At 47.2% G+C, this 17087-nt stretch overlaps 2 protein-coding genes across 5 annotated transcripts in view; one reads left to right on the top strand and one right to left on the bottom strand.

The window, feature by feature from the left end:
• The first annotated feature begins 70 nt into the window (after positions 1-70).
• Positions 71-4681, top strand: FAAP24 (FA core complex associated protein 24). 3 transcript variants are annotated; one of them, XM_003915288.5, is made up of 5 exons: positions 71-254; positions 772-890; positions 1011-1147; positions 1645-1797; positions 4050-4681. In XM_003915288.5, the coding sequence occupies exons 2-5, from the start codon at positions 785-787 to the stop codon at positions 4299-4301; spliced, it is 648 nt and encodes a 215-aa protein (XP_003915337.1). In that variant the 5' UTR covers positions 71-254; positions 772-784; the 3' UTR covers positions 4302-4681. The 3 variants fall into 3 exon arrangements, with proteins under 3 accessions (XP_003915337.1, XP_009192357.1, XP_031515555.1); XM_009194093.4 differs by having other exon boundaries at positions 1069-1147; positions 4050-4582; XM_031659695.1 differs by having other exon boundaries at positions 71-890; positions 1069-1147; positions 4050-4582.
• A 2127-nt stretch (positions 4682-6808) lies between these two features.
• RHPN2 (rhophilin Rho GTPase binding protein 2) overlaps positions 6809-17087 on the bottom strand; it is an 87032-nt gene continuing 76753 nt past the window's right edge. For both annotated transcript variants that reach the window (XM_003915290.2, XM_009194094.4), the window contains 2 exons: positions 16040-16195; positions 6809-8472 (listed from right to left, as the gene is read on the bottom strand). In XM_003915290.2, the coding sequence (XP_003915339.2) occupies positions 8212-8472; positions 16040-16195 (417 nt within the window). In that variant the 3' untranslated portion in view covers positions 6809-8211. The remainder of the gene's footprint in view (positions 8473-16039; positions 16196-17087) is intronic.

The raw sequence follows: 17087 nt of genomic DNA, 5'->3' as shown, positions 1-17087 counted from the left end.
TCCCGTTCAAATCCCCGCCAGGGCAGAAACGTCCGCCCTATCCGTTCTCTTCTTGGTCACATTAGACGTCCATTTCTGACGCCACAGCCTATCCGGCGCTGCGGGAGGCGGAGGGCGGGCTGGATAAAGGACTAGGCGAGCACCGAGGGCTTGAACCCGGAAGTGGCGCGGCCGCCAGTAACATGATCTCTAGACTGGGACCGTGGGGTTCCTGCCGGCTGTGTTCGGGCCTAGGACTGGACTGAGGAGCCACGGTGCGGATCCACCTGGGGTATCAGGGGCTAGGCACGTGATGAAAATGAAGGACGCGGACACCAGGACAGGAATCTCCTGGTTCTTAGAGAATTTATTTCGCCACAAATAATTGGCAAACGGGATCTCGCTCTATTGCCCAGGCGGGTCTCGAACTCCTTGGCTCAAGCGATCCTCCCGCCTCAGCCTGGCCCATTGTTGGGATTACAGACGTGAGCTACTGTGCCCAGCCCAGGATTCTTTTAAAACTTGAATCTGATCGTGCCTCTGCCATTATTGGAACCCAATGCCATTAGCACCTCCACCACCACACATCCCCTCTCCAGCCACCCTGGCCTTCGTTCAGGCCTTTTTGTTTTCTTATTAGTAATTTAAAAGGGAATCTTATTTGACAGTTTTTTGACAAATAATTCAATCTTCAGGAGGGGATCCTGCCCCAGAGGCCCCTGGCTTGCAGTGGAATGCAGGGCCATGTGCGGGAGAGCCTGCTCAAGTGCCGCCTGACTTTTCCCTCCTTAGGTGGAGACCATCCATGGAAAAGAAACCCCCGGATGATACGGGCCCCGTGCACGTGCCTTTGGGGCATATTGTGGCCAATGAGAAATGGCGCGGGTCACAGCTGGCGCAGGAGATGCAAGGTCGGTGGGCTGCCCTCTCCCAGCCCTTTCCTCCCCTAACATTAAAAAAAAAAATCTGCTTATTATTGCCATCTTTTCATCCAAAGCTCATGGAACTCATTTTCTTCTCTGTATTTTAAGGGAAAATTAAGCTCATTTTCGAGGATGGCTTGACACCAGACTTTTATCTGTCGAACAGATGCTGCGTTCTTTATGTCACCGAAGCTGATTTGGTGGCAGGAAATGGCTACAGAAAGAGGCTTGTTCGGGTTAGAAATGTAAGTATTAGGCCAGGTGCCATGGCTCACGCTTGTAATCCCAGCACTTTGGGAGGCCAGGGCAGGTGGATCACCTGAGGTCAGGAGTTGGAGACCAGCTTGGCCAACATGGCGAAACCCTGTCTCTACTAAAAATACAAAAATTAGCTGAGTATGGTGGTACACGCCTGTAATCCCAGCTACTCGGGAGGCTGAGATGGCAGAATTGCTTGAGCCTGGGAGGCAGAGACTGTAGTGAGCCGAGATCACGCCACTGCACTCTAGCCTAAGCGACAGAGTGAGACTCCATCTCAAAAAACAAAACCAAAAAAAAGAAATGTAAGTATTGTATTAAAGAAACTGAAATTAAACATTGATTTGTCTCACCCCAACCTTCCCTCCATCCCTTGATATCATTTATTTAAAATCATTGGCAGGCCAGGCACGAAGTGATAGCATTCTTAACCTGAAAAGTAATTTGGTTGCAAAATGATTTACTGTCTTTTTTTCCTTTCAAGTCCGGTAATCTTCAAGGAATTGTAGTCGTTGAAAAAACCCGGATGAGTGAACAATACTTCCCAGCCCTACAGAAGTTTACTGTGCTGGACCTTGGAATGGTGCTGCTTCCAGTGGCCAGCCAGATGGAAGCATCCTGCCTCGTTATCCAGTTGGTGAGTACCGATTCCTACACCTTCATGGTAGTCCTGTCCTCATGGACACTCAGCTGCCCTCCGGAAGCAACCATCAATCCAATCTATGTCATTCCCTGAGTTGGTTTATAAAGTCTCTTCGAGGAATTTAAATATGGAAGTTGCGTCAGCAGCCAGCTCAGCTTGTCACCCACTGTAGGCAAGTGTATCACAAAGTATACAAGCTGGACACCTGATTTTAGATTCTCAGGGTGTGATGACTCCATCAGTCATTATCCTGCCCTTTCACTGGTGAAAATGTCAACTAGAGGCCAGGCGTGATGGCTCACGCTTGTAGTCCCAGCACTTTGGGAGGCCGAGGCGGGTGGATCACTTGAAGCCAGGAGTTCGAGACCAGCCTGGCCAACATGGCAAAACACCGTCTCTACTAAAAATACAAAAATTAGCTGGGTGTGGTGGCGAGCACCTGTAATCCCAGCTACTCGGGAGGCTGAGGCAGGAGAATCACCTGAACCCAGGAAGCAGAGGTTACAGTGAGTGGAGATTGCACCATTGCACTCCAGCCTGAGCAACAAGGGCGAAACTCTGTCTCAAAAAAAACAAAAGAAAGAAAATGTCAACTAGAAGCTGTTTATCTCATCCCGTGTTTTTGTTAAGCATCAGCACCTTGTGCAAGTTTTTTGTTGTTGTTGTTGTTGTTTTTGAGACGCAGTTTCGCTGTATCCCGCAGGCCAGAGTGCAGTGGCACAATCTTAGCTTACTGCAACCTCTGCCTCCCGGGTTCAAGCCATTCTTCTGCCTCAGCATCCCGAGTAGCTGGGACTACAGGCACGTGCCACCACACCCGGCTAATTTTTGTATTTTTAGTAGAGACAGGGTTTCACCATGTTGGCCGGGCTGGTCTCAAACTCCTGACCTCGTGATCTGCCCACCTTGGCCTCCCAAAGTGCTGGGATTACAGGTGTGAGCCACCACACTTGGCTAGGTTTGTTTTTTTTTTTAAGATAGGGTCTTGCTCTGTCATTCAGGCTGGAGCGCAGTGGTATAATCTTGGCTCACTGCAACCTTTGCCTCCTGGGTTCAAGTGATTCTCCTGCCTCAGCCTCCCTAGTAGCTGGGATTACAGACACCCACCACCATGCCTGGCTAATTTTTGTATTTTTAGTAGAGACAAGAGTTTCACCATGTTGGCCATGGCTGGTCTCAAACTCCTGACCTCAGGTAATATGCCTGCCTCGGCCTCCCAAAGTGCTGGGCCACCGCACCCAACCAACACTTTTTTTTTTTTTTTTTGAGATGGAGTTTCACTCTTGTTGCCCAGGCTGGAGTGCAGTGGTGGGATCTTGGCTCACTGCAACCTCCACCTCCTGGGTTCAGGTGATTCTCCTGCCTCAGCCTCCCAAGTAGCTGGAATTACAGGCGCCTGCCACCATGCCCAGCTAATTTGTATTTTTAGTAGAGATGGGGTTTCCCAATGTTGGTCAGGCTGGTCTCGAACTCCCGACCTCAGGTGATGCGCCCGCCTCGGCCTCCCAAAGTGCTGGGATTATAGGCATGAGCCATCGCACCCGGCCACCAACACTTATTTTTAAAATCAGTTTAGTGACTTATGCCTCTAATCCCAGCATGGAGAACATCAGCTCTGTGTGTGTGTGTGTGTGTGTGTGTGTTGTGTTTTTGTTTCTTTCACTTTTGTGTTCTTTGTTATGTGTGTGTTGTTTTTAAATCTCCCCCTCTGATGTGGAGCTAGAGTTGAGAGCCACATTGGAGATGCAGGCAGCCACAAATGGTTCACAGATCCCTCTCTACCAAATCCCTTGCATCGCCGTTCCTGACTTTCCTTGATATAATGCTATTGTCTGCCTTAGTATAACCACCACTAACTGCAGACCAGGTTTCTCCTTTGAGGCAGGCTTCCTGCAGGACCTAAGTGAAGTAGGTCTAGTTTAGGTGTAGCCATCATTTAATCCTGCACAACTGAAATGTTTCTTAATGGACCATCAGAAAGTGTTTGAATTCCTCAGTGTGTTTTTCTAAACATTCTGAAAACGCACGTTTTTGTAAATTATTAATGCCTTACTCCTTTGTGTGGCTCACCTTTCAATAATTTCACTGATGTCTGAGAAATTATATTCATGGTATATGAAAACATTTGTTCCCTTAAGTGAAGCTGAACCAAATGGAAAAACGGTATGTCCACAAAACACATTTTAAGAAAACGGGCCAGTCCTCCAGAGGGCGCTCACGTGCTGTTCCTTTCATTTGCGGTTCAGGTTCAAGAGCAAACCAAAGAACCCAGTAAGAACCCTCTTCTCAGGAAGAAACGGGCCCTGCTGCTGTCTGAGCCATCGCTCCTTCGAACTGTGCAGCAGATCCCAGGAGTTGGAAAAGTTAAAGCTCCCCTTCTCCTCCAGAAGTTTCCAAGCATCCAGCAACTGAGTAATGCTTCCATTCGGGAACTGGAGCAGGTGGTCGGACAAGCAGTGGCAAAGCAGATCCATGCCTTCTTCACACAGCCCAGGTGATGGTTGGCCTCAGGGCCACCATGTCTCCTCCCGAGACCACAAACACCAGGATCTTGTTTTCAGCTTTAAAAAGCAAGAGAATGGGCCGGGCACGGTGGCTCATGCCTGTAATCTCAGCACTTTGGGAGGCCGAAGCCAGCAGATCACCTGAGGTCAGGAGTTCAAGACCAGCCTGGCCAACATGGAGAAACCTCTCTCTACTAAAAATAGAAAAAATTAGTCAGGCATGGTGACAGGGGCCTGTAATCCCAGCTACTTGGGAGGCCGAGGCACGGGAATCACTTGAACCCGGGAGGCGGAGGTTGCAGTGAGCTGAGATCGTACCACTGCACTCCAGCCTGGGCGCCAAAGTGAGACCCTGGCTCTAAAAAACAAAACAAAACAAAAAAAAAAGAGGCCGGGCGCGGTGGCTCACACCTGTAGTCCCAGCACTTTGGGAGGCTGAGGCAGGTAGATCACGAGGTCAGGAGATCGAGACCATCCTGGCTAACATGGTGAAACCCCGTCTCTACTAAAAAACACAAAAATAATTAGCCAGGCGTGATGGCGGGCGCCTGTAGTCCCAGCTATTCGGGAGGCTGAGGCTGGACAATGGCGTGAACCCGGCAGGCGGAGCTTGCAGTGAGCTGAGATCACGCTGCTGCACTCCAGCCTGGGCGACAGAGCAAGACTCCGTCTCAAAAAAAAAAAAGAAAAAATGCCGGGCATGGTGGCGGTGGCTTCTGCCTGTAATCCCAGCACTTTGGGAGGCCAAGGCGGGTGGATCACAAGGTTGGGAGATTGAGACCATCCTGGCTAACACGGTGAAGCCCCATCTCTACTAAAAATGCAAAAAATTAGCCGGGCGTGGTGACGGGCGCCTGTAGTCCCAGCTACTCGGGAGGCTGAGGCAGGATGATGGCGTGAACCCGGGAGGTGGAGCTTGCAGTGAGCTGAGATCACGCCACTGCACTGCAGCTTGGGCGACTGAGTGAGACACTGTCTCCAAAAAAAAAAAAAAACAAGAAAAAGGATTTCCTCTAGCAGTAGCTAGTGAAAGATGAGGCGAGGCCTCTGAATGGAGCCTGTGGATCGTCCTGCCTTGGCGTCTGAGTTCAGCTTGTGAAGTTAGTGGGCCGCAGAGGGCACTGCCTTCATTCTGCTAAGATGCAAAGGGCTGGTGAGATCTCCGCAAGAGAATCAGGGACTCACACTCAGCAAAAAGCCAGTTAGGGCCGATTTTAATGTGCGACCTTGACCTGCATCTGCCATGGAAAGTGCCTTCTAAAAAGCTTCAGTGGTGGATGTGACCATCTGAAGGAAACAAATGTACAAGGAAGCACTGCATATGCTAAGCCCTGTGTTCCTGGAGTGAGCTGCTGTTCTTCAGGTCTGTACTGCAAGGGCTGTTTCCAATGTAAATAAATAACTGTGCAACAGTTCCTTCCTCCTTTCCTTTGTTCCTGCCTCTCTCCCCCCGCCCTTTTTTTTTTGGCAGATGTACAGTTTGTTTATACACTGCGTATGTCTTCTGCACACAGAAAATATGGAGTCTGAAGTTCCCATTTAAAGTTGAAAACTCGATGGCCGGGCACGGTGACTCATGCCTGTAATCCCAGCACTGTAGGAGGCCAAGGGGGGCGAATCACAAGGTCAGGAGATCCAGACCATCCTGGCCAACATGGTGAAGCCCCGTCTCTACTAAAAATACAAAAATTAGCAGGGTGTGGTGGCACACACCTGTAATCCCAGCTACTCGGGAGGCTGAGGCACGAGAATCGCTTGAACCCAGGAGGTGGAAGTTGCAGTGAGCCGAGATTGCACCACTGCACTCCAGCCTGGGCGACAGTGAGATTCCATCTCAAAAAAAAAATTTAAAGTTGAAAACTCAATGCGCGTGAGGCAGAACAGGATGTGTTTGTACGTGGAAGGCCCAACAATGGGAGGATACAAGAAAATGATGACAGCAGCTACATCCAGTGAGGGAACCAGGGGCTGGGGATCAAAAGGTATGTAATTGCCCATTCAAAAAATAGACACAGACCAGACACGGTGGCTCACACCTGTAGTCCCAGCACTTTGGGAGGCTGAGGTGGGAGAATTGCATGAGTCCAGGATTTCGAGATCAGCCTGGGCAACATGGCAAGACCCCATCTTTACAAAAAATTAAAAAATTAGCCAGGCGTGGCAGCTCATGCCTGCAGTCCCAGCTACTCAGGAGGGTGAGGTGGGAGGATTGCTTGAGCCTCGAAAGTTGAGGCTGCAGTGAGCCATGATTGCGCCACTGTCTTCCTGCCTGGGCGACAAAGTGCGACCCTGTCTCGAAAAAAAGACAAAAACAAAAAATAAGCACAAAGATGGCATCTGTCTTAGAAAATACTAAGATAACTTGACAGCTCTTTTAAGTTCTGCTTTGTGAAATGTTAGTAACTAAAAAAAAATCAAAACATTAAAAACTGTGTGCATTAGGGGAGAAACAATTTGAAAGAGGGAATGAAAGTGAACTAAAAGTACAAAGAAATATTAACTCAGGTAAATGAATATGTTTATTTAAATATTTATACAAACATGGCCCTAGGAGCAGCAGATACACTTTTCCAAAGGTGGTTCCTTCCTTTAAGATATTGCACAACAGAAAATAAACTCTTGTTAATCCTTAAAATTAGTCTTCAATGCTATGTATTTTAGCTATGTAACTTGTACTGTGTCAACAGTGAACCTTATTAGATTCACGGTGTCATCCAACTTATAGCAAGATAAAAATCAATCGGTAGGAATGTCATTTTAAAAAGTGAAATAGTGGGACAGGTGCAGTGGCTCATGCCTATAATCCCAGCACTTTGGGAGGCTGAGGTGAGTGGATCATTTGAGGTCAGGATTTCGAAACCAGCCTGACCAACATGGTGAAACACCACCTCTATTAAAAATATAAAAATTAGCCAGGCATGGTGGTGGGCACTTATACTCCCAGCTACTTGCGAGGCGGAGGTAGGAGAATCGCTTGATCCCAGCGGGCGGAGGTTGCACTGAGCTGAGATGGTGCCACTGCACTCCAGCCTGGGCAACAGAGCAAGACTCTATCTCAAAAAAAGAAAAAAAGGTCAAATAGAGCTTTAAACTTGAATCATTTACATCATTATCTTATAAAATGTAAAACTACTTTTTAACCCGACTTAAAATATAGAATTATGTAACTTCTGCTTTAAACAAAATGAAAAATGTTTTGAGTATCAAACAGTATATTATCTACCTTGTAGACAGCATCTTCATCTAACACTGCCACTGTGTTAGCAATTCTTAAATGACATCAAACTAGAAGAAAAGCTGCTCCTACACTGTTTTTATTTAGTAAGTCAAGACAAATTTGGCACTATACTTTTTCTAGAAATAGCATTCATATTATATCGATATAATAGAAACATCTTGTTTTAGGATAATGAATTCCTATTAGGAAGCAGCACTTTGGAACAATTTTTAGTGACACTAATTTAATTCTATCATTATAGTCCTGTGACCTGCCTTAATTCCAGGATCATCTGAATTCTAGGTTAAGGAATGATTATTAGCCAAACCTGGAAACAACTAGAAATTGTACTAATATAGGTAACCCCAATTTAATAGTGACTGGAAGTCATAATCGTCACCATTAAAAATAGCTGTATGTCATATCTTCAACACTATTCTATTTACAATACTTTATATAATAAATAACTTACAGCAGTATAGTGACACGCCTGAAAAAAGTTCTTTTTCCACTAATTTCTAGAGGTTTCTTGGTTACTTTCCTTCATAAAAACACATCAAATGTGAGTTTATACTATGAGAAAAACAGGATTTGAGAATAGATAGATATTTTCCATCATGGCACAAACATTTAAGGCCGAGTCAGCACTGGAAATGTTCGGGGCCTGAACGTGTTTGTTTCCTCACATTAGTACAAAGAACTGTCTGAGTTGAGAAGGCTGAAAGGGGAGGGCAGCTTCTTCTTGACCTGAGGCCGTGCAACTCCGACCGACGGGAGGCACAACGTGCTGGCTGACTTCTGTCTGTTCTTGTTGGTGCCCCAGCTCAGGAAGGAAAGCTTCTTGGAGATTTTCTTGGTTTTATCGGTTTTGTCGTCGTCATCAATGGCTAAGCAGATCATGGAGTACGTTTTCTGCATTCCCACGGAGTATGTGGCACTCTTATTATGCTGCACGCAGAAAAGTAAGAAAAAGGGTGTTAGGCATTATCAAGATAGATTATAAAAACTACGAAGTCTGGCCAGGCGAGGTGGTTCACACCTGTAATCCCAACACTTTGGGAGGCCGAGGAAGGCGGATCACTTGAGGTCAGGGGTTCGAGACCAGCTTGGCCAACATGGCGAAACCCATCTCTACTAAAATACAAAAGTTAACCAGGTGTGGTGGTGGATGTCTGTAGTCCCAGATGTTTGGGAGGCTGAGGCATGAGAATCACTTGAAGCCGGGAGGTGGAGGTTGCAGTGAGCCAAGATCGCACCACTGCACTCCAGCCTGGACGACAGAGCAGGATTGTCTCCAAAAAATAAATTAAATTAAACAGATATAATTCGGAAACTCAGGTGACCAATGCTTATGTAGAATTAGGTTCTTAAAACAAGGACAAACTTTTTTTCTTTTTTGACACAGGGTCTTGCTATGTTGCCCAGGCTGCTCTTGAACTCCTGGGCTCAAGTGATCTTCCTGCCTTGGCCTCCTGAGTAGCTGGGGCTCTAGGCATGCGCCACCAGGTCCAACAAGGATAATTTTTAAGGAATGTACTCAATAGTAATAATTTAAGCTTAGGAGCCACAACTCACATTTTAAGGTTCTTCTTATATTTGAGAAAGTAGTAATACTAATGGTCACGAATATGAAAATACAGGGTGGGGCGTGGCGGCTCACGACTAGAGTCCCAGCTGCCTGGGAGGCTTAGAGGGGAGGATTGCTTGAGCCCAGGAGGCTGAGGCTATAGTGAGCTGTGATTGTGCCACTGCCCTCCAGCCTGGGCGACAGAGTGAGACCTCTGTCTCAAAAAAAAAAAAGGGGGGGGTGGGGGGAAGGGAAGAGGGGAAAGAAAGGAAAGAGGGGAAGGAAAGGGAAGAGGAGAAAGGAAGGGAAGAGGGGAAGGGGAGGGAAGAAAAAAAAAAAAGAATATGCAGTGAGCAATAGGTCTCCCTGTCACCTGGGCTTCTAGGCCCTCCATGTTACACTTCTAAAGATGATGTGCATGTACAAGTATTTCTACATGTGCATAAGTATATTACCATTCATTTTCTGAAAAGGAATATACTACACTATTCTACACCTGATTTCCTTTTTTTTTTTTTTTTTAAGACAAGAGTCTTGCTCTGTCACCCAGGTTGGAGTGCAGTGGCGTGATCTCAGCTCACTGCAAGCTCCACCTCCCAGGTTCACGCCATTCTCCTGCCTTAGCCTCCCGAGTGTCTGGGACTACAAGTGCCCACCACCAGGCCTGCCTTTTTTTTTTTTTTTTTTTTTTGTATTTTTAGTAGAGACAGGGTTTCACTGTGTTAGCCAGGATAGTCTCGATCTCCTGACCTTGCCTACACTCGACTTTCTTTCCTTAATACATCTTGGATTTCAATCCACACCAGTTAAGTATAGATCCATTTCACCCCCTTTCAAGAATCCAGTGTACTATGACTTGAAGGAGCCAAAAAGTAAAAGAAAAAGAAAATTCACAGTGCTACTATTTGCCATGTTCACCATTTTCAAGTGTAGAGTTCAGTGGCATTAAGTTACATTCACCTCATTATGCTCCACTGCCACCATCTATCTCTAAAACTTTTTCATCTTCCTCAGCTGAAACTTTGTACCACTAAACACTCTCTACTATTAACTGTCAAAGAATCACGTAGGATTCAAACTGGAAATCTAAGGAAACTTGTTTTCTGAAGACTTCCACATGGGCTATCACCAGCTTCTAAGGTTTGCCTAACACTGAGATTGTTTAGTTCGCCATGTTTATTGATCATCTACTACGTTCTGGCACTAAAATTAGGCATACAGTATATCTCTGCAATAGATGAGGGACATTGTTTCTAATATAAACCCTAAGAGGGGCCTGGGCACAGTGTCTCACAAGGCTGAGGCGGGCGGATCACTTGAGGCCAGGAGTTCGAGACCATCCTGGCCAACATGGTGAAACCCCATCTCTACTAAAAATACAAAAATTAGTTGGGTGTGGAGGCACACACCTATAATCCCAGCTACTCAGGAGCCAAGGCAGAAGAATCGCTTGAACCCAGCAGGTGGAGTTTGCAGTGGGCCAAGATCATGCCACTGCACTCCAGCCTGGGCGACAGAGCGAAACTCCGTCTCAAAAAAAAAAAGAAAAGCCTTTCTTGACCCTATTCCCCCCCAGGTCCACCCCAATATCACACACACACTCTCTCTCTCTCTCTCACTCCTGCAATGTGTACCACCACTTTGAAAAGCCTTTTTTTTTTTTTTTTTTTTTTTTGATGGAGTCTTGCTCTTGCTAGGCTGGAGTGCAGTGGCCTGATCTTGGCTCACTGCAACCTCCACCTCCCAAGTTCAAGCGCTTCTCTTGCCTTAGCCTCCCAAGTAGCTGGGATTACAGGCGCATGCCATCATGCCCGGCTAATTTTTGTATTTTTAGTAGAGACAGGGTTTCACCATGTTGGCCAGGTTGGTCTTGAACTTCTGGCCTCAAGTGATCCACCTGCCTCAGCCTCCCAAAGTGCTGGGATTACAGGCGTAAGCCGCTGTGCCCAGCTCCATTTACTATTTCTTTCCCCGCCACCCACTCCTCACTCAAATCCACCTGGGGTACCCCTCTAGAACTCTTAGGGCTTTATATAGAGCACAATTTAAAACCACTGTGTAGGCCTAACTCTTCCATCCTCTGGATGAGAAAACTGAGGCCCAAGGAGGGTATGAACGTGCTGAAGGTTACACAGCTTGTGAATGGCAGTCAGGGCCTAATTCCAGAGCTTGATTCCAAGCTTAGATTTGTTCAACCAGGAATCCCCACTGTAGTCAAGAGAGTAGCCAAGGGCAGCAGGTCATCAGTTCAGCCAGAGTGCTAGGCTAAATGTTCTCATTATTTGATTTTGTTTGAAAGGCTCAGTCGCTAAAAACAGTGCTTGACTATCATTATCTAAAATCCTTATCATAAAAATTAACAGACAAAAATAAATTATTTTTTAAAAATCATTTTTAAAAAGCCAGGGGCTGGGCATGGTGGCTCACTCCTGTAATCCCAGCACTTTTGAGAGGCCAAGGTGAGCCGATCACCAGAGGCCAGGAGTTCAAGATCAGCCTGGCCAATATGGTGAAACCCCGTCTCTATTAAAAATGCAAAAATTAGCCAGGCGTCATGGCGGGTGCCTGTAATCCCAGCTACTCAGGAGGCTGAGGCAGGAGAATCGCTGGAACCCGGGAGGCGGAGGTTGCAGTGAGCCAAGATTGCACCACTGCACTCCAGCCTGGATGACAAGAGCGAGACTCTATCTCCAAAAAAAAAAAAAAAAAGAGCCAGGTACAGTGGCTCACGCCTGTAATCCCAACTATTCAGGAGGCTGATTCGAGAGGGTCTCTTAAGGCTAGGAATTCAAGATCAGTTTGGATAACTTAGTCCGACCCTGTCACTACAAAATTAATTAAATAAAAGACAAAAGGAAATTACTTTTGGTCTGGTTCATTCCTGTAATCCTAACACTTTGGGAGGTGGAGGCAGGAAGACTGCTTAAGCCCAGGAGTCTGGGACCAGAATGGGCAACAAAATGAGATTGTCACTACAAAAAATTTAAAAATTAGCTGGGTATAGTGGTACACGCCTGTAGTCCCAGCTACTTGGGAGGATCTTTGGTTTTTTGTTTTTTTTTTTTTTTGAGATGGAGTCTCCCTCTCTTGCCCAGGCTGGAGTGCAGTGGCACGATCTCGGCTCACTGCAACCTCTGCTTCCTGGGTTCAAGTGATTCTCCTGCCTTGGCCTCCCAAGTAGCTGGGATTACAGGCATGTGCCACCACGCCCAGCTTATTTTTAGTAGAGATAGGGTTTCACCATGTTGACCAGGCTGGTCTCGAACTCCTGACCTCAGGTGATGAGAAGGGAGGATCTTTTGAGGCCTGGAAGTCGAGGCTGTAGTGAGCTATGATTGCACTATTGCACTCCAGCCTGGGCAACTGAGTGAGACCCTGTCTCAAAACAAACAAAACAAAAAACAACAACAAAAGAAGATCGTGCCACTGCACTCCGGCTAGTGCAGTGGTACAATCATAGCTCACTGCAGCCTCAACCTCCCTGGGCTCAAGTGATCCTCCTGCCTCAGCCTCCCAAGTAACTGGGACTACGGGCGTGTGCCACCATGCCTGGCTAATTTTTTTTATATTTTGTAGAGACTAGGTCTCGCCATGTTGCCCAGGCTGGTCTTGAACTCCTGGGCTCAAGCAAACATCCTGCCTCAGCCTCTCAAAGTGCTGGAATTACAGGTGTGAGCCTGACTTTTAGTATATTCACAAAGTTGGGTGACCATCACTACCACCTAATTTCAGAACATTTCCATCGCCCCCAAAAAGAAACCTTCTACTTTATAAACCTTCTGCAGTCCCTCCCCACTCCCATTGCCCAGCCCCAGCACCATCGACTTTCTGTCTCTGGATTTGCCTATGCTGAACATTTCATGGATATGTTCAAAATCCATTGGCTCTCTGGCCCTCTCTCAACTGACTTCCGTTGCCACCTCTCCACGAAAGTGTCTTTTCATCCCGCTGCCAAATACGATACGCACAGCTAAGCCGCCCTCATTCTCCACCTCTCAACTGCATTCAATGCAACCCATCGCTCTCTGCAAAGCTTTCTCCTCTTAATTTGAGAAGCTCCTCTTCTCTGACATCTCTGAACCCTCCTCTATTTTCTTTGCACTTGCTTCTCTTCCAGCTGACCTCTAAATGTTTAGCCCTCAGCCCTCGCCCCCTTGCAGGGAGCTGCATTTTGTCTCACAGCCTCAAACATCATCCCTGTGCCATGATTCTCAAATATTTATTTCTAGCTCTGATTTCTTCCTTGAACTGAAGACTTCACATCCAATCTCCTCCTTTATGTTTACATCGGACCGCTAATAGCATCTGAAACATTCAAAACATGACTCTTGATTCCTCTCTCCTTCACCTCCCTCACACCCATTACCCATCATTATGAAAAATAAACAGGCCAGGCACAGTGGCTCATGCCTGTAATCCCAACACTTTGGGAGGCCAGAGGTGGGAGGATCGCTTAAGGCCAGGAGTTTGAGGCCAACCTTGGCAATATATCAAGGCCCCATCTCTACCAAAAAAAATTTACAATAAACAAACAAATTAGCCAGGCATAGTGGTACACACCTATAGTCCCAGCTAATCGAGAGGCTGAAGCAAGAGGATTGCAAGAGGATTGCCTGAGCCCAGGAAGTCAAGGCTACAGTGAGCTGTGATTGCACCACTGCACTCCAGCCCGAGCAACAGAGTGAGACCCCGTCTCAAAAAAAAAAAAAAAAAGAAATTTAAAGGTAGAAAAATAACCACTACCCATGTGATTGATCAAGCCAAAAACTGGGACCTCACCTCCCTGTCCACCATCTCCTTTACACAAAGCATCCACAAATCCCCCATCAGCTCTACCTGCAAACTATGTCCCAGGGCCACTCCTGTCTTTCCAACTCTACAGCCACCCCCATCACCTCAGCCACTAACGTCACCAGCCTGGACAACTGCCATGGCCAGTCTCCGGCAGCAGACGCCCTTCTAAAACAAACATCACACCACACTGTTCCCCTTCTGAAAAGGCCCAGTGGCTTCCAAGCTCCCACCACTGCCACCAAGGCCTCCTTCCCACCTCACTTCCCACGGCTCCCTCCTTGTCCTGGTGCTCTTGCCAAAAGGCCTTCTTTTTGCCTCTCTGGTAGGAGAAGCTTATTCTGCTGCAGGGACTCTGTACCTGTAGGTGCCCCTGCCCAGAAGGCCTTTCTTGTCCCTCTGCAACTGGCTCGAACCTCCTGGTCACTCTCATGTCTGTTCCAGCCCTGCCTAGATAGAGCCTCGCCCCCTCCCCAGTCATTCCACCCCGTTACAGGTCTTTTTTCCTTTACAGCACTTATCAAAATCCTGACCACTTATTTGCTGACTTAGTGCCAGCTTCGTGGGGGGAGCAGGGACCTTATCTGTCTAATGTAAGCTAGAGCTCTGACACCTAAGAGAGTGTCTGGCACCTAATTGATCCTCAATCAATATTTGTTGAATGAATAAATGAGTGTTGTTACACAGGGAAGGTCAAGTGTACGTCATTAAGTGTGGCAAAGTGCAGAGGAGAACGTCATTAAGTGTGGCATGAATCCTAGCACTTGGGGAAAATTTTAGAGTTTTTTGCAGGCAGAATCTCACTCTGTTGCCCAGGCTGGAGTGCAGTGGTGCGATCTCCGCTCACTGCAACCTCTGCCTCCCGGGTTCAAACGCTTCTCCTGCCTCAGCCTCCAGAGTAGCTGGGATTACAGGCGCACACCACCACACCCAGCTAATTTTTATATTTTCAGTAGAGACAGGGTTTGCCTCGTTGGCCAGGCTGGTCTTGAACTCCCGGCCTCAAGCAATCCGCCCATCTCAGCCTCCAAAAGTACTCAGATTACAGGCATGAGCACCGTGCCCAGCCTCATGTGGGGAAAAGTAAAGGTGATAATTGTGCGGGTGAACTTGAAGAGACTCAAACGCTTCCCAAATCTCCCAAGACATGGCTGACACTGTCTCTAGGGCGTAGAGAGGGACTGTCTTAACTTTCACAGGTTGTCTTAAGCTCTTCTGTACCATTGGATTTTTTTTGTTGTTTTTTGTTTTTTTCACTATGAGTATGTATTACTTTTGTAATTAAACAATTTGATCAGAAAAATGGATCAGTCGATTATTTTATCCACAGGATATTTTTAAGTTTGCTAGCAGGGTGCAGTGTCTCATGCCTGTAATCCCAGCATTTTGGGAGGCCAAGGTGAGAGGATGGCTTGAGCCCAGGAGTTCAAGACCAGCCTGGGCAACATAGCAAGAACCTGTCTCAAAAAAAAAGATAAAGAATGGGCCAGGCACGGTGGCTCACGCCTGTAATCCCAGAACTTTGGGAGGCCGAGGCGGGCAGATCACAAGGTCAAGAGATCGAGACCATCCTGGCTAACATGGTGGGACCCTGTCTGCTAAAAATACAAAAAATTAGCCGGGCGTGTTGGCGAGCACCTGTAGGCCCAGCTACTCGGGAGGCTGAGGTAGGAGAATGGCGTGAACCCAGGAGGTAGAGCTTGTAGTGAGCTGAGATTGTGCCGCTGCACTCCAGCCTGGGCGACAGAGCAAGACTCCATCTCAAATAAATAAATAAATAAATAAACAAGTACATACATAAATAAAGAATGAGCCATGGGTGGTAGTGGGTGCCTATAATTCCAGCTACTCGTGTGGCTGAGGTGGGAGGATCACTCGAACCCAGGAGATAGAGGCTGCAGTGAGCGGTGATCATACCACTGCAAACCAGCCTGGGCAATAGGGCAAGACCCTGTCTTTAAAAAAAGAAAAACTTTGCCAATTTTCTCTTTGACCCAAGGTGAGCGCATTCCAGTGATTACAAGCCTGGGAGTCCAGTCATTTCTACCATGTTACACAGGCAGGAGACAGAGGGTCGGGTAAACACCTGTGGGGCTGAACTCATGCAGATTTCACTCCACGCCACTACTGACTGCCCAGGGAGGTGTCAGCGCTCACCATGGATGATGTGGAGTCCAGGAGGCTCACGACTTTCATCTCGATCTCGTCCTCGCCAAAGCTCTTCAGCAGCTTCATAACCTCACTCACCGTCAGCCACTTACAATCCACAAGTTGAATGGAGACAATATAATCTCCTTCCCGGGCTCCTGCCACCTGAAAAAGTATTGTTGAAAATAAGTCAATGTTTTGTTCACTCAAATCCTTTAATCAATCCCCATTAACAAAACAGGTATTTGCATGAATTCACATCAAGAAAGCAAAAATTCACTTTGGGTGGCCGAGACGGGTGGATCACTTGAGGTCAGTAGTTCACAGAGGTCAGCAGGATCACAGAGACCAGCCTGGACAACATGGTGAAACCCATCTCCACTAAAAATACAAAAGTCAGCCAGGTGTGGTGGTAGGCACCTGTAATCCTAGCTACTCAGGAGGCTGAGGCAGGAGAGTTGCTTGAACCCGGGAGGCAGACATTGCAGTAAGCCGAGATCACACCACTGTCCTCCAGCCTGGGTGCAATTTAAAAAAAAAAAAAAAAAGCCAAAATTGGCCAAAGTGGCTCACGCCTGTAATCCTAGCACTCTGGGAGGCCAAGGCAGACAGAATACTTGAGGCCAGGAGTTTGAGACCAGCCTGGCCAAGATGGCAAAACCCCATCTCTACTAAAAATACAAAAATTAGGCCGGGCCCAGTGGCTCACACCTGTAATCCCAGCACTTTGGGAGGCCAAGGTGGGCGGATCACAAGGTCGGGAGATCGAGACCATCCTGGCTAACACGGTGAAACCCCGTCTCTACTAAAAACACACAAAAAATTAGCTGGGCATGGTGGCACGCACCTGTAATCCTAGCTACTCGGGAGGCTGAGGCAGCAGAATTACTTAAACCCAGGTGGTGGAGGTTGCAGTGAGCCAAGATCACGCCACCGCACTCCATCCTGGGTGACAGAGTGAGACTCTGTCTCAAAAAAACAAACAAACAAAAAACTAAAACTAAAATTAGCTGAGTGTGGTGGCACGTGCCTTGTAATCCCAGCTACTCAGGAGGCT

The sequence above is a fragment of the Papio anubis genome, chromosome 20, assembly GCF_008728515.1.
Source record: "Papio anubis isolate 15944 chromosome 20, Panubis1.0, whole genome shotgun sequence".
Taxonomy (NCBI): Eukaryota; Metazoa; Chordata; class Mammalia; order Primates; family Cercopithecidae; genus Papio; species Papio anubis.
This window is presented reverse-complemented; position numbering and strand designations above follow the sequence as displayed.